The sequence below is a fragment of the Harpegnathos saltator genome, unplaced genomic scaffold, assembly GCF_003227715.2.
Source record: "Harpegnathos saltator strain DR-91 unplaced genomic scaffold, Hsal_v8.6 scaffold515, whole genome shotgun sequence".
Classification (NCBI taxonomy): Eukaryota; Metazoa; Arthropoda; class Insecta; order Hymenoptera; family Formicidae; genus Harpegnathos; species Harpegnathos saltator.
This window is the reverse complement of record NW_020230333.1, coordinates 1,048,275-1,064,060: the sequence shown is the minus strand read 5'-3', so window position 1 is coordinate 1,064,060 and position 15,786 is coordinate 1,048,275. Positions and strand designations below refer to the sequence as shown.

Below are 15,786 nucleotides of genomic sequence, written 5' to 3'. Positions count from 1 at the left end.
AAAACAAAATAAAAGACATGTTCTTCTCTAGATATTTCTACACCAAGATAGTGTAATGATAATGCTACCTTTGCGCAAATATCTTTAAATTATAAAATTCTAAACATCGACAAATTTTATTTCAGAAAGATTGATATTGTTTATTGATTAATATCGAAATTGATAATTGATTTGAAAATTTTCATCCGGTTTTGTAGTTAAAAATTTAACAATTCTGATAGATATAAAACAATCGATATTCTTCTTTCATATTGAATCAACATTTATTTTCAACATTGCTTGTATCGCTACAAAAAATTTCATGATCATTTTCAACTCATTATATAGTCTGTGATGATTAATCGGTAACGATAGCAAAAGTGCTAATCGCACATATTGTGTACTTGAACATTGCAAGGAAAGGAAGAGAGCAAGAAAATTGGAAGCCATGAAAATTTCCACTTATACAATTTGCAGTTCAAATGCACCCGCGTGCGCGCCAGTTGCACGCGCACGCGCATCTACGCGCAACGTACTACCTTCACGGTATTCGCGCAAACGACATTGCGATTGGTCGCTTCGTCGCCCCACCTTCTCCTTTCGCTCGTCAGTCCGGCTCGAGCCTCCGTGGATAGAGTGTTGTGTGTTGTGGATCGCGCTTTCGTACGCGAGTGTACGGACTCCTCACTGAAAAAAATCAAGGTAAGAATCGCGATCGGAACGCGACCATCGTCCCATCACGATTATCGTCGGCGTGTGACTCACGTCGCCACGAACTAACGAAATCGCGAACGTACGGTGCTCATCATTCGACGGGGATAAGAACGACTGCCGCTTCTGTCACGCGAACCATCACCGGGCGAGACACGTTCTCGGACTCGCCCTAACGATATATACTACCGTGATATATCGAAGCAACGTGACACAACGTTCTCTCCGAAATGCAACGACGAGACGTGCCTCAATAGTCACGAGCGAGAGAACGACGGAGAGAAAATACGTAAGAAACGATATATCGCAATAAAAAGGAAGCGAGAGGAGAGTGGAAGGAAACAGAGGAACCTGATGGCGCTCATGGTCGCCTTCGTGTGTACTCTCGGGGATCGATACACGGTACACACTCGGGACGACGTTGTATGGGTGTGAGAATACATTACATGAGCTTCTCGTGGACGCGTTGCCGCCGCCGCCGCGGCTGCATGTATCGTGTGCATGTGTGAAAACGTACGGGCGTAAGAAAGAGAGAGAGAGAGAGAGACAGAGAGAAAAAGAGAGAGAGAGAGAGAGATTCACCGGAGAGAGACGGGTGGGGAGACGAGAACGAGAAGTGTCGGATGGAGAAGGAGTGCATAGGGCTGGATTTCGTTGCGCGGCACCGAAACTAAAGAAATCCCAGCAGCAGATGTTGCGTGCAAGCGGGCGGCCGAGCGAGCGAGCGAGCAAACGAACGAGCGGCCGAGTGAGTCAAGCGGAGCTCGTAAAACTCTGGCGCTCATAAAGTCATTCGTCGGGGGTTGCTGGATAAAACAACTCCGAAACTGTCTCTTGTTCTCCGTCTTTCTCTCTCTCTCTCTCCCCCTCTCTCTCTCTCTCTCTCTCTCTCTGTCGTAGGATTTTCTCATGCGTGCAAGAGCACGAACGCGGATACGGAACGACGGGTTACACTTCTGCCTACGACGGGTAGTATCGAACGGATCCATTTTCTTCGCGCATGCAACGCAAGGCGATGGCCTCTCGCGCGAGGCGACGCGACGAGCGCGAAGCGCCAATATGATCGAAGTTAGAGCGCGGGCGTTTATAGCGGCGACGCGACGCCACGGTACATTACAATAGGTCGATGACTTTTTACATACGATAAGAACGCGGCGTGTGCGCGCCGCGGCGACCTGATCCCCGTGACCGAGAACATCGCGTGGCGGTGAGAAATTCCGATATTTCGGGAATGATGTCCTGACAGTTCATATTTCGGGCTTGACACTTGGCGAGGTAACTGTGCGAGAGATAACGCGGCGCGTGTTCCCCTCGGAATTATGAAAGCCGCGTGTTGCGAGCTGCGGATGATTTAGAAACCGTTATAAATCCGTCGAATATATTACGTAGAATGGATGTGTCGGGCCGAGATATACATATTAAAATCATGTGAAATCCAATTTTTATTTTTTATCACCCGATGAGAAGCGCAGCTTCTCTCACGTTTCAGTGATTTAAATTTTGCAGAAAATTCGCCGAAAGACTCGTCCCGAAAGAGTTGAATTACATTATTGGATTTATTATTATTTTATTTTATTGGATTATTGGATTTTCTACATTTTATATTGAAAAAACACCTAGGGAAAAGATACATCTCTCATTTTGGGATAAATTTCCTCGGGATTTCCCTTCAGCTATATTTATCTATATGCTTTTATAGTTTTTTACTATGTATGTTATCTTTTTCTTTCTTTTCCTTAAGATCTCAGAATATATATGCGTGATGAGTTACTTGACACATACGATACACACACACGCACGCACACACACAAAGGTACTAAAAAAGGGTAAAGAACTTGAGAAGAGTATGGTACTCGTCAAGAGCTGTAAACTACGGCCAATCAACGTAGGGTCGAGAATTGATCCTTTCGTTGTAAAATATGACTTTTTCTCCCGATAACGAAATCTGAAGGAAACTTGAATGCGTAAAATCTTGTTTTATCAGAGCTTCGACTTCCATGAAGTTTAAAATTAGTTTAATCGAAAAGAGAGAGATAATTGGTATCGCTAACGCAGATTTGCGTAATTTTCTATTACAACGCGACTGTTACTGAATGTTCTTTCAGGGTAAGCGAATGAAGTTCTGCAGACGAGTATAGTTGCATTATAGTCGATCGATCGTAGTAGTTGCATGTCGTGATACCAACCGACCCATGATCGGGATAGGTCGATGACTTTTTACCTATGAAAACGTGATTTACAAGATACGCTCGAGTCGATAACAAGCGGTTGGTTACCTTTTCAATGTTTTATAAGTTGAATCTATTGAAAATTTATTATGCAAAACAGATATCTCTAGACACCGGTATATTTACTTTCTAAAATTTGTCGTCTATTAAGTATTTATCATGTGGAGAGACTGATATTCAATTAATTTATTTTCATTCTCAAGTAGTCTGGTCGCTAAGTTATATCTTAATTACCAGAACGACTGTCTATGACTGGATCTTGCAGAACATTCTTTGATAGGGTTTTTAACTGTTCAGAGATTGGCACATTTATTTTAAGGTCTGTATTTACACAGGTCGTGTTTCTATTGAGAAACTCTGTTGAGAGACTTGCCTCAAGATACGCTTCGATGGATTCATCTTTTAAAAGTCCGCTCGATATTTGTAACCGAGAAGTCGCTTTTCATTTATTTTAAGATGGTTACTCTGATATAAAAAAAAATTGTCTATTTTTCCATCACGTTACAATTCATTCTAATGAACTTGGCATCCGACACTTACAAAACGACACGTATGTCTTATCTTAATCTAGACCACAGCATATGCAAAGCGGATTAGGATCATAGGTCTCCTTGTTAGTATGACGGCATAGGTAGCGCGATCATAATACTAATGACATTCATTTAAAATTGCAATGCGGTTGGCGATGACTTTACTTCCCGTTTGTATGATGAGGTATGCTCACGCGGTGAGTCAGTATAAATGCGCACGCATATTGCAGTCTCCGCCCTCAATTGTGAGTAGATTTTGTAGGCATGATGAAAATTTAAGCGTATACTGTAATAAAATTAACATTTCCATCAAACAGGAACGATTAACGATCGCGACATAGTGCGACGCAAAATTAGGGTGTATTTTTTGACAAGGAGAGCTCCAAATATTCAACTTACCAAGCCATTTTTCTCTTTTAGGAGCATGGTGAAGTTGAATCGTGCATTTTACTGTACATTTAAATAAGAAACCGCGCTAATTAAATTACTTAATTACAAAACTTGACCATCAAATTCTAACATAATGTTTAAACGTTTATTTCTAAAATTTCTAATTATAATAAATTCTTAGAATCATACATATGTAATATGGTTTGTATAATTATTCTTACTAAGAGCATGTGAGGACATATATAAAGATACATGCAACAGAACTATCGGTCTTGATTCAACACTTTTATAGTTACTATTTCGTAATTTAAAAATAAAAGTTTATGTTTAAAGCTGCAACATTTATAGATAATGATGGTATACAATAAATACTTGAACATTATGTTAAAATTTTACAAGCAAATTTTTCTGCAAATAATTGGGAAGCGTGGCTTCTTATTTTTGCGGCTAATCTGCTTACGATTTAACTGCTTCATGTTTATAAAAGGGCATGTTTATAAAAGGCCTTGTAATAAATGCATCTATCGCTCTGGACATACCGGTATGAGTTTATTTAATGTATCGGTGTCTGCTCTGCAGCGACAATGTACGTTTCAAGGATAGAACAGAACCAGGAAAGTAGGTTAATAAACCGTACGTGTTCATTGCACTTTATCGATTCTTGCTATATTTATTAGACAGACAAGTATTTGTGTTACTCGTGTAATATACTTACATGGGCTTAATATAGAATATCGTCTATAAAGTATTAATATAAAGAAGTTAATAAAGAGTTCACCGATTTAGATCGATATATCACATTTGATATTTTAGTATTTGTGAAAGACAAATTTTTAGAATTTGAATTTTTTTTTTACTAGCTAAGTAAGCTTTACTAAGCTAGTTAAACTACTTTATTATATTTATAGAATATTTCTTCTTTCTCATCGAGTTATTAGCTTACGAAATTTTGTATACAGAATGAGTCACGTAATTTGTTAAAATCCGATATCTTAATAATTAGAATAGCGTAAAACTTCTTAATGATGGTTTAATGATAAAAGATAATACGTTATTAATATCTCTGCAATTAATATTTTTGACATAGTTTCCATGTATATTTGACAGATTAAGTTTATTCTTCTTTGACTTGATGTAATTATAAAATTAAAGTAGAAATAATGCCAGATTTTATAGTCACTACAAAGTCTTCAAAAATTTTGATGACGAGATAATAGCGTTGTTATGTGTCTGTTGAATTGACTTCCATCGATTTGTGAGTTAAGAATCTTTCCGACTCGTTTGTAATGTCAATGAAGCGTGGGACGGAGAGAACAGCTGGCACAGACTTCATTAATTAAACTCGCGTTGTTTCCACTAACTGGAGAGTTGAATCAGTACGGTAAAGCGTTTCGCGATATTGAACGGCGTCGACGCCGTTAAGCCAAGATTGAATCACGACTAACAACAGAAGAGCACAACACAGTTCTTAACGAAACAGTAATCAAATTAAAAAATAACTCTTGGGATGAATCCGCATCTTTACAACCATAAAAGAGACTGAGATATTAAAAATGCTGAATTGGATCATGAGAAAAATTAATCGCCTGCTGATTCTATTTATTGTTCTATTTCTCAAGAATTTCGACAATTCAAGCAAGCAGTTATTAAATCGTTTTATTTATCTATTTTATATGCACGAAATATTTTCTCTCTTTTCTCTCAGACCACATTGATATACGACGAGATAAGATGCGGTTGAAACGTAATCTTTTCTTACACTTTAAAGCTAGAATTTAGAGAAAATATTCCTTTTCCATTTCTTAGCAATTTTAAACAACGTATTAATTTATTTTCTCTTTTTATTACAGCACTCGTAGCATGTCTTGACGAGCAGGAGAGGCGCTTCGACAGGGTCTTCGGCAGATAAGGATTCTCCAAAATGGCGGGCGGTCAGCAGCTTCCGGAACAATATACAGTACCACAGCTCGCGAGGATCTTCCACAGCCTGCCACATCTGAACGTCTCTCTGCATTCGGTCAACAATACATTCAATCCTAACTCTGAAATCTATTTGGAGGTAAATTGTGTACGCGTGTGTGTGTTCTCGGATAGGATTAATCGATTTGACTTTCTCGTTAATTACTGGAGGAGAAAGAGAGAATAGGGAGAATATCTTCTTCTCTTCTCTCTACCGAATTCGCTTTTCACCTTCCGTATTGCGTTCGTACGGTATGCAGATCGATTTTGTTGATTTAAAACAAACTGCATTTGATTAAATGCGTGACCTGAGCCTTTAAAGCTTTGTTTGGACTGATAAGTTGCTTAGCAAGAGTTCAGATTCCACATAATTCTCGAGATCAGTTTTGAGAAATATTTTCATAACTATGGGATCAATATCCATTTTTTTGCTTCCAATTATAGAAGATGTAAAAAATTCTGTAAACATTTAAATACTTAAATATTTTTTCTCGATTTCACATTTCATTGCGTTTCTCATCGTCAGACTTACTACTTATAAGATATATTTATAGAATATAAATACATGTTATATGATACATCTGAAACACACTTGGAAATGGACTAGCTTGTAATATAGTTTACAAAATATTTTTGAAATATCAATTTGATTAGTTTATCTTCAATCAGAGATGAATGAAGGAGATGAATGAGGATATAATACTTTTTCAAAAATATATTCAAATGTTGGGAAAACAAAATGCAGCACCTCTTGGCATAAATTCTCAATTTTCAAATTTTAGGACGTTTAGGACAGTCTAAAATTGTATCTGCAGCTAAATTTAAATGAACAGGAATTAATTGGATATTCCACTCGACTCCCTGCTAATACCTTGATCTTATATAGCAGCAAACCCTAACGATTATCCCTTGGGATATCCTCTTAGTAACTACGACCACCGAGAGAGCGTTTTAACTAGAGTGTGTGCTTCTTGCGAGTGTTGAATTACTATTGTATTGATGTACATTCGAATTGATAAAAATCCAATGGAAACATCTGAAAACGGTCAGCGAGCGGGGAAGACCGTGCTATCGACTAGTTTTTCCACCAGCGTAAGACCGGAGAGGGTAGAAAAGAGAAGGAACGCGTTTGCGGAAAGTAAAAAACGCGAGACGCGCTGCAACATGAGGACACAAAAGGAGAGAGAAGAAGAGGAGGAGGGTGGAGATAGAGATAGAGAGAGAGAGAGAGAGAGAGAGAGAGAGAGAGAGAGAGAAATAGTGGGATAAGAAGCTGCTAGTGAAGAAAAAGCTAGGAACGGTGGACAGGTGGATGCCGCGAGCGTGCAAAAATCCGGGCCGTGTAACTGGAAAGCACAATGCCTGGGAAAGCTTAAACAATGCACAAAGGCTTTCGCATAATGCGCCCGGAGCCACTTGCGGGCTTCAACGTGCTCGGAAACATCGGACCACGCGTGTCCCGCCCTTCTCGTATCCGTAATTCCTGCGCTCCCTTTCGTGTCCTCTCGTTTCTCGTCTTCCCTTCTTTTTCATACGTCTTCTTCGGCCATCGAAGTCGGTAGAGATATCACCAACTAGGTTCGTGCGAGGAAAACTTTGTCTCGTGATATGTATGTTTTCGTCATGCATGCCGAGGTGGCAGAGCTCAAGCTGAAAGTCGATGAACAAGATAAAAGTCTCATGGAGGTCTGCAAGTGTTTATCTTTGAACATTTCTCGTTTGAAAATTGTTATCGTCCCTCGACATTTTCGTACTAGGATTTCCGTCGCAAAATATTCTCGGGAGTCTGCCACTGTAGCGAGTGTCATAGTAATGGTGCGATAGCTTACATCTAAAATGTTATTAAAAGACAATTTAGAATTTTTTTCAGATATTACTTATAATGCTTACTGATAAACTCGATAAAAAGATACCTGGTCCAAATAAGTCAACTGTTTCAGAAGTAACAACGATTTTGTATTTCAATAACGTAACAAGAGATACGTGTCTGAGTCTGTTCATCGTTTACGGTATGAAAAACAGACCATTATCTTATCGTGCTGCTTCCATGCGTAAATATTTACTTTATTTACTCAATAGACTCGTTGATCAGTCTCAATAAACGTGCAGTAACTGAGAGTTCAGTTCGTCAGTATGGTGTTCAAAATGTATTCAACAACGGTGAACGCTATTATAACGCGGAAATAGCGGACAACTGCGTGCATTGCCGTGTTAATGGGAATGCTTCGGCCGTTTATATCCGGCACAGAAACTTTGAAAAAACAAAGTGCGGTGATACGAAGATATAAAGCGCGCGTATCGAAGTGAAAAGATGACATAGAGATTACCTCTCGCACGGGCTGAAATAATAATACAATTTGTGAGATTAATCCTCTGCTTTTATTCCGTAAAAAATCACATTGTAAAATCCTGAATCTTTCTTTCAATAATAGCGTCGTTCCTGTTGTTAAGCAGAAAAGTGTGAAACCACATATGAACGTAATCTTTACAGAGTCTCGGGATACTGGGAAGCATACCTGCAGCCTGGTTGATCCTAACATTGTTGGTATTGCTAGTTTATTTGGTAACGAGATGCTGCGACCGGAAGCCGCGCCCTAGAAGGTCGATAACCCTGCTGAAGTGTTCACTAGCCGTCCTGGCATTGCTCTGTAGTGGAGCAGTTGCTGTTGGTCTTTACGGCAACGATGACGTGCACAACGGTTTAGTACAGCTAGTGGCAGCGGCTAAGAACGTCGATGGGATCCTCATGGGTGTGAGAAATCAGGTACTCTAACTTGCTAAAAGCATTTGGTTTGCCCATTAAAGTAAATTAGATTATAACGACGAATATTACATATCTTTCCGTGTGCTTTTTGGTCCGTCAGAGAAAATCATGTAGGGATATCTCATGACACAGATATGTACTAAAAAATATCATTTTTTTAATTTCCTGATAGTATAAGCTAATGAAAAAAAGAAAAAAAAGAAAGAAAGAGGTAAAATATGTGCAACGTTTTTTGCGTTTTAGTATCTGTCAATATCATGCTTCTTGCAGACTGACACTATAGAAGCAACTTTAAAGAAAAAGATGCAGCCGCAACTGACTGCCCTCGGGGACGAATTTGACGCCCCAGTCAGCAATAAGACGATGTTGGGTCTGCTGTTGGTAGCGCTTAACGGCATGAAGCAAAACACAAGCATCGCTGTGAATCGGAGTTTCGAAATCCGAAAGCCTTTGAGCGGCATTAGTCTCGCCAGCGCCATCGAGATGGCTGAAAAAATCGAACATTTGAGATGGCCTATCACTATGGCGGTCTTGAGCGCTCTACTTGTCCTCTGTGTGGTTCTGGTGGTCGGTGTCGCACGACACTCCAGATGCGTCCTTATAACGTATGTAATATATAATATAGGAAAGGAAGTTTAATCGTTTGCGACGCTGCACTATTTTATCTTGCGATATTTTGTATCTCTCTTATAACACGCTTATAAACGAGAGAGAGAAGCGACAACATTTCAACTGAATCCGAAAGATAGATTGTTTTCTGTGAATGCGCGCATTATAGTCACGACGACGATCATCCGTCGTGTGAGTCGTTTTAATGAAAACTCTCTTTCAGATTTTCCGTGTTCGGCTTGTTCGCCGTGATCGTCTCTTGGCTCATGGCATCCTTATATCTAGCCACTTCTGTAGCACTAGGTGATCTTTGCGTGTCGCCCGACGGTTATTTAAGCAGAGAGGTGCCGCCGACCTTAGCCTTCGAGGTGCTCTCGTACTACACGCACTGCGAGAACACCCGTAGCAATCCGTTTACGCAGAGATTGCGAGACGGGCAGCGTGCAGTAGGCAACATGAGGCACAATCTGAACACTGTGACTCGATTAGCGATAGAGCTGTTCAAAGACCAGCAACTCCAGCCGAAACTTAGCAGTTTGTCCACGGATGTTAATACCGTAGATAAACTCGTGTCGGGCTTAGCCACGTTGCTCGATTGTAAGCCTCTCCACAAGCAATACGTTCACGCAGTTAAGAGCTTATGTCACTTGGGACTGTAAGTTGATGCATTCTTCTAATGTATATTTATCATAATTAAAAGAGAAATCGAATTATTGCTTTATTCGTTAAGTAGTGATATTTCATGTGAAGTTTGATATATAAACTAGTCTAATGTTTCCTTTTTTTTTTTCTTTGTAATGCATTCCAGATATGGATTAACTTTTATGCTACTAGCCAGTTTAGCCGCGGGTCTCTTTTTCACTATATTGGTGTGGGTGGATTCTCATACGTGGATATATATCCGAAAACGGTACGCGAATTGTCTCTCATATCTGTATTACTCAAAACGTCATGTTCAACGGAAATGTGTGTGCCAAGTCACACACACATATCAGATTTTATTTATTTAAAAATAAAATTGTATTCCTCATTCCTATTATTAGAATTTGAACTTAATGTACTTAATGTATTTAAGTGAGACAGGGTAAAAAAAATTACCAATTGATTATTTTGATTATTAATCTTTTAATTTAAAGACTTCTTATTTGAATAAAATATATATTTGAATATTTATTTTAATGAAAATTTATTGAAATAATGCCCAGATAGGCATTAAACAGGACGTAACCGGTGATACGTTTGTTCCAGAAGAGATTACCATCAAGTCGACGAGCAAGATCCTTACTTGCCACCGTCAGCGGCTTCGCAGGCGATAGCAGCGCGGACCCTTCGAGGCCAAGGGTCGTACCCGCCTACAGCCCCTCCGCTTAATTCGAATGCTCTTGGCACTCATAATACGATTAAGCAGCCTCTCTTGCTAACGCCGCCCCCACCGTCCTACGCTACTGCGACTGCTCGAGCACGTCAACTGCACGAGAGCATGCTAAAGTTTGTGCATGAGACTTTCAGTTTTATTCTCTTTCATTTTGTTAGCTACATTTAAGAAAAAAAAAAAAAATGTCAAACCGCGTGAAATACCGTTGATTAGGTTTGTCTCCTTTGAATGTCGCTTTAATCATGTATAATTTCCGAACTGCCAAGAATAACAGATCATGATGCAGTTATTAATATCTATACATAGCAAACGCTTCTTAACGACATCATACACGGTGAAACATCATTTTGTCGACATTGATTTTATATTTGTGATGTCCTAATTGTTTATAAACGTTTCGATATTTTTGCAGCATAAGTATTGAGACAGATTGAATATTGTTCTCTGCAAGAGTTTTTAATTGCTTTTACGATATTGTTACGATCATAGTATAGCGCGCTTTCTTGTTTTATCCTTCATCAACATCATGTAAACATAATTGTATAGACAATCTTGCAGACATGATTGAACTTGGATTTATGTTTAGATAAGCTAAACAATATCGGTCATTGTCTAAAACTAAGATAATGCTGCAACTTGGTTTGTCTTTGATCGCCATTTACAGAGGTGGGGGTGTTAATGGGAGCGGAGGAGGCGGGGATCATAAATCGTCTCAGCATAATCAGCAATCAACGGGCGGACGGGCTGAGCACCGTTCTGGACTCGGAGATCAACCTGGCCAGTACGCGACTTTGAGCAAACAGTGCAAAACTCTAGAATCGAGTGATTTCTACTGAGGGCACGCCCCCGCAGGGCCCGGTAAACAGTTTAGAATTAGTAGTATAATAACGTTTACGTACGTTTGTCTCTTTTCTCTAATTATATTTACATTTTACGTGATGCAAATATTTGCTTTTGTACACGTATACGTTTATACGTGTGCTTAAAATTGAATATCATATTGCAGGTAGAGAACCACCTTGGACGCCCAGCGTGGCGTCCTTTACCGGTACCCTGTCTCACAATTCGCATGGACCCGCTCATCTTGCTACTTTCCAAGACTCTCGAAAGACGCAAACATTGGATCCGAAGAATCTGACGAATCTGAAAAGAGGCCCAACTCCGGCGTGGAATCAAAACCGACCGCTACCGCCAAACCCCACGAGTCAGCCGACGTGGGAGTTTGAGTCGCGCTCACAAACCAACATGAATCAGTTCCGATCGTTAGTGAGAAACAAGGCGCCTAACATTCGCATTCAGGATCAGATGCAAGATCAGGTCAGAACTTTGGACAGAAATTTCTCGCGTAGTCAGTTCAACGGCACTGCGCAGAACAATGCGACGGTGCCGAATATGTACGGTACGTATAATCGAGCGCAAGGGAGGCAGGAGAAGCCGACAGTGGCTACGTTGAGTCAGGTACAGGGTAGTGATCCTAATCTGTATGCTGTAACGGAACTCTAATCGCGGAAGCGGAAGGGGCTGAGGAGAGAGAGAGAGAGAGAGAGAGAGACCATGTTATCGCAGAACAGATCGTCTCAGCCTCAGTCATAAACGCCGTGAGGTACGTGAGTATTCAGAGTATGCAGAGCGTACCAAGTATACCAGAGTAAGAACGTCATGTTACCGAGAGTCGTCTTTCAATAGAGCTAGAATCGTGCGATTCGGAGTTCCTATAAAGAAACGGCAAACCGATTTTGGGGATCTGCGATAAAAGTGAGAGAAATTGGGGGCGAAACAGTTTTAAAGTACTGTGTACTACGAACTTGCGTAAGAAACACACTTTATATCCGAGATTTTATACTTGTATATCATGTACAGTGATTGTGGTAGGTCCTTCTGTGCGTTATCCTCTATCTCTTTGTTACCCGCGCTGTTGGGTTAGACGTGCGCAAAGTACATTCAGCAATAGACGGGATACATATTTACATATGGCAGCGCCATGTATTTATTGCTTGTTGATCGGAGAGCTGCACGAACGAATAAGCGCAAAATCTCTCACATGAAAGCTTCATGTTCGGCATCGATCGTTTACAGAGATACCACTTTGCTTATTCATTCTAAAATTAGCCGTTAATTTCGTATCTGATATTTAACTCTAGGAGCTAGATATATACATATATATATATATATATATATATACTACAAATTAAAGAAAAATACCAAAATACACCATGAAGAAAATACCAAGTTACAGTTTTTATATACTTTTTACATTTTAATCTCTTCTCGAACGGTATCCGCAAGGCGAATCTATATACGTTGAATTTTCTGTGAGATATTTTATACACTTTATATGTGTATGTGAACGTATACATCTAGTTGCCGCACGAATGACTGGTAATTTTTACGAAATGTATCGGCAGATTGGCAGAACTTGATTGATTATGGGATATGCTCGCGATACTGCCAATGTGCTCATGCGAATATACTTTTTAAGTACAAAACATGGTGGTAGCACAGGTGTGTGTATGTGTGTGTTACATAGGTTTTTCAGTTTTTATATGAAGAACGGGCGTTTAAGGTATCGACGAAACGATTAAGAATATTGGAAACATACCATTCCACAAGCGGTACTAGTTAAAAAGTACGACGTACTCTTTTTAGAGGAAGCGGAAAAATGAATCTATCGCAAAAGTTGAATCTTATTATACTTTGTAAGGGCCGAGAGAATGAATTTTCTGCGGAATGCAGTCTTCCTGAAACATTCTATATATAGCACTAGAAATATACTGGGTATCCGGCAATTATTCGGTACTGGTAAAATTGGGTTTTACGTCTTGCTGTCGATCGCTGAAAAACCAATGATGGATCCGCGCATAAACGCGCTAGGACAATGACAAGGCAAGTTGGCATTTGCTTGCCAACAAAATATGGCATTTTCTAAAATTTTTAATCTTAGTTTCCAATAATCATCTGTGAAATGCTAAAATCGTTACATTTTAATCGTGACCATTATTTAATAATGGGAGGATTGTTATACGTTTAGCACAATTAAGTTCCAGTATCGAGGAGCGAATCTATGCCTGAATAATAGTCGATCGGACGAGTGTTGTTTACTTACACAAGTATTCAACGTTCGGTTGACGAGTTGTCTTCGACTCCACGGATGTCCGATTTCTCCAGTATCCAGTATGTCTCTAATTGATGTTATCTCAAGATTTGTAAGAGTTGAGAGATAGATCTTCGGCAAAATTGCAAATGACTCTTTATACTCGCATCCGCATATAATTCAGTAAGTCTGTATATAAACAATAAATCTTAAGATTATCGAGCAAACGTGAAGTGTGATAAATCGAATCTAGATGTTATACGAACTTTGTCAAGGAGCACTTTGTTATTTCGGTTGACGGTTGGACGACGACGAAGACGACTTCGAGGGTGGAATTCCGAAATGTGGAACGACAAATCGTGCCATTTTCCAAGAACATTTGCATTTATCGCAATTACTTTCCAGAGGTTTCTTAGGATTTGTGTCATGTAAAACGATTATATAATCGCAATATCTCAAATATTACGAGAAGCGTGAATATAGAAAAACAGAATACTTGAGAGATTCAGTGTAAATAATTGTAATATTTATTATCGAGCGATAGCTCATAGACTAGTAGGGTATAGTTTAGTTAATTGCTCTAATTTAAGTTCTAAGACGGTAAATAGTAAAGATATGTACACATGGCTCACACACGCCAGCCATGTGCGCGTAAAACGAAATAAATATCGTTCTGTTCACTTTGGAGGTGAAGTACCCTAGTCAGTATGTAAAGTTATGTACATTCGATAGCAAATGTGAAAGAAAGATCTCTTGCCAAATTTTTAACACGGCTCAATTTTTCAAACGAAAGTAGAGAGGACCGTTCTTTCGTCTCAAATATTTGTAACGCGCGTCACTATTATTAATACCTATGGGAGCTATATTAGTGCGTCATCATCATCCAAATATATGTTCTAGATTTTAAGAGGAGAATTACTTATCGAGGAGGTATACAAAGATGATCCAACCGCAGTGTTTCAAAGAAACATATGCGCTATATGTATTCGTAATTATGAATACGTACTTGTACTTACTTTTCCCCCTGTCTTTTTCTTCAGCGAAGAATAATCGCTTTATATTTTCCTTTTCAACTGTACGATATTGATTCGCAATTAAGTAAATATTTATTTTGTCAATTTACTTAACGATAAAATGAAAATTGTCCTTTTTTATCCCTTTGGTGTAACCTTGTGTTGCGACTCATGGAATCTCGAGAAAGTGAGCACCTCCTTCAAATACCTGATGAAAAACACGATAATTCCGCTTCTATTGTTTGAGATTTTACAGTAAAGCGCGCAAATGGGATCAATATAATATTGTCCAGATCGAAAGCTGCAAGCCGCAAATAAAATAAATGTCAAGCGATTATGTTCGCCAGAGAGTGCGACGAAAATCTATAGTAATCGAATATTTCTCTGTAGGGAATCAATGATCCGAGCTCGTTGAACCGAATGAAAACCGACGACGGGAAAAGTTACTTTATACGAAGAACACGTTTGACATGTATTTCAAAGTAATATAAAATACAAGAGAAATACACTGTTAAACTTTTAATATGCGAATGTGTGATCTAAGATGACTAATGAGACTTTTATTCCAATCGTTTGTCAATTTTTACAGTTGAAGCGAGAGTTTGAGGCACATATTAGGAGACACTGTTTGAATAAATATAATTCCATTTAAGTTTCGTATAATTTTTTATATACGATAATAAACATGATATGGTGTATGAAAGTGAGAACATCGGCGTATGAAAGAAGAAAACACGAGTGAAAAGGGAAGGGTACTAAGACGTGAGAATGCGTGCATATGTGTGTCTATCGCAAATATATATATATATGTGTCTATGAAAGAGAGAGAGTAATGAAAGCGAGGGGGGAAAGAAAGAGAGAGCGAATGGGAGTGTGTGAGAGAAAGAATGGGGACTTTTTATTTTCGAAAATAAAATAGGAGTGATATAATGGAACAACAACATAAAGGAATCTGTTTGAGTTGGTGCATCTTTTCTTGGCCTATGGCGATCTCTGATCGCAACTTAAGAAAATAATTAATAAACGGTGAAAATCAAAAGGGAATCCTGAGGATCTGGTTGAATGCTATATACATCGATGGATGTGGTTACGTGTGGTTGAACAAAAATGCGAGAGACCTAGGCTTTGGTGCACCCG

General features: G+C 39.1%; 1 protein-coding gene across 4 annotated transcripts; it reads left to right on the top strand.

The window, feature by feature from the left end:
- The first annotated feature begins 562 nt into the window (after positions 1-562).
- On the top strand, positions 563-14,124 carry tty (tweety). Of its 4 annotated transcripts, none has more exons than XM_025302821.1 (9): positions 563-681; positions 5,689-5,897; positions 8,289-8,561; positions 8,832-9,166; positions 9,394-9,825; positions 9,979-10,080; positions 10,422-10,511; positions 11,210-11,403; positions 11,552-14,124. In XM_025302821.1, exons 2-8 carry the CDS (start codon positions 5,760-5,762, stop codon positions 11,379-11,381), a joined length of 1,542 nt encoding a protein of 513 aa, XP_025158606.1. In that variant the 5' UTR covers positions 563-681; positions 5,689-5,759; the 3' UTR covers positions 11,382-11,403; positions 11,552-14,124. The 4 variants fall into 4 exon arrangements, with proteins under 4 accessions (XP_025158606.1, XP_011144830.1, XP_025158605.1 ...); XM_011146528.2 differs by having other exon boundaries at positions 10,422-10,658; XM_025302820.1 differs by having other exon boundaries at positions 10,419-10,511.
- Positions 14,125-15,786: the final 1,662 nt, after the last annotated feature.

Bases quoted from the DNA above. Each gene is read 5' to 3' on its own strand.
- tty (XM_011146527.2), top strand. From the start codon at position 5,760: ATGGCGGGCGGTCAGCAGCTTCCGGAACAATATACAGTACCACAGCTC. The intron at 10,081-10,418 runs GTACGCGAATTG...CGTTTGTTCCAG, and splicing joins TGGATATATATCCGAAAACG to AAGAGATTACCATCAAGTCG. The intron at 10,659-11,209 runs GTTTGTGCATGA...CGCCATTTACAG, and splicing joins CTGCACGAGAGCATGCTAAA to AGGTGGGGGTGTTAATGGGA.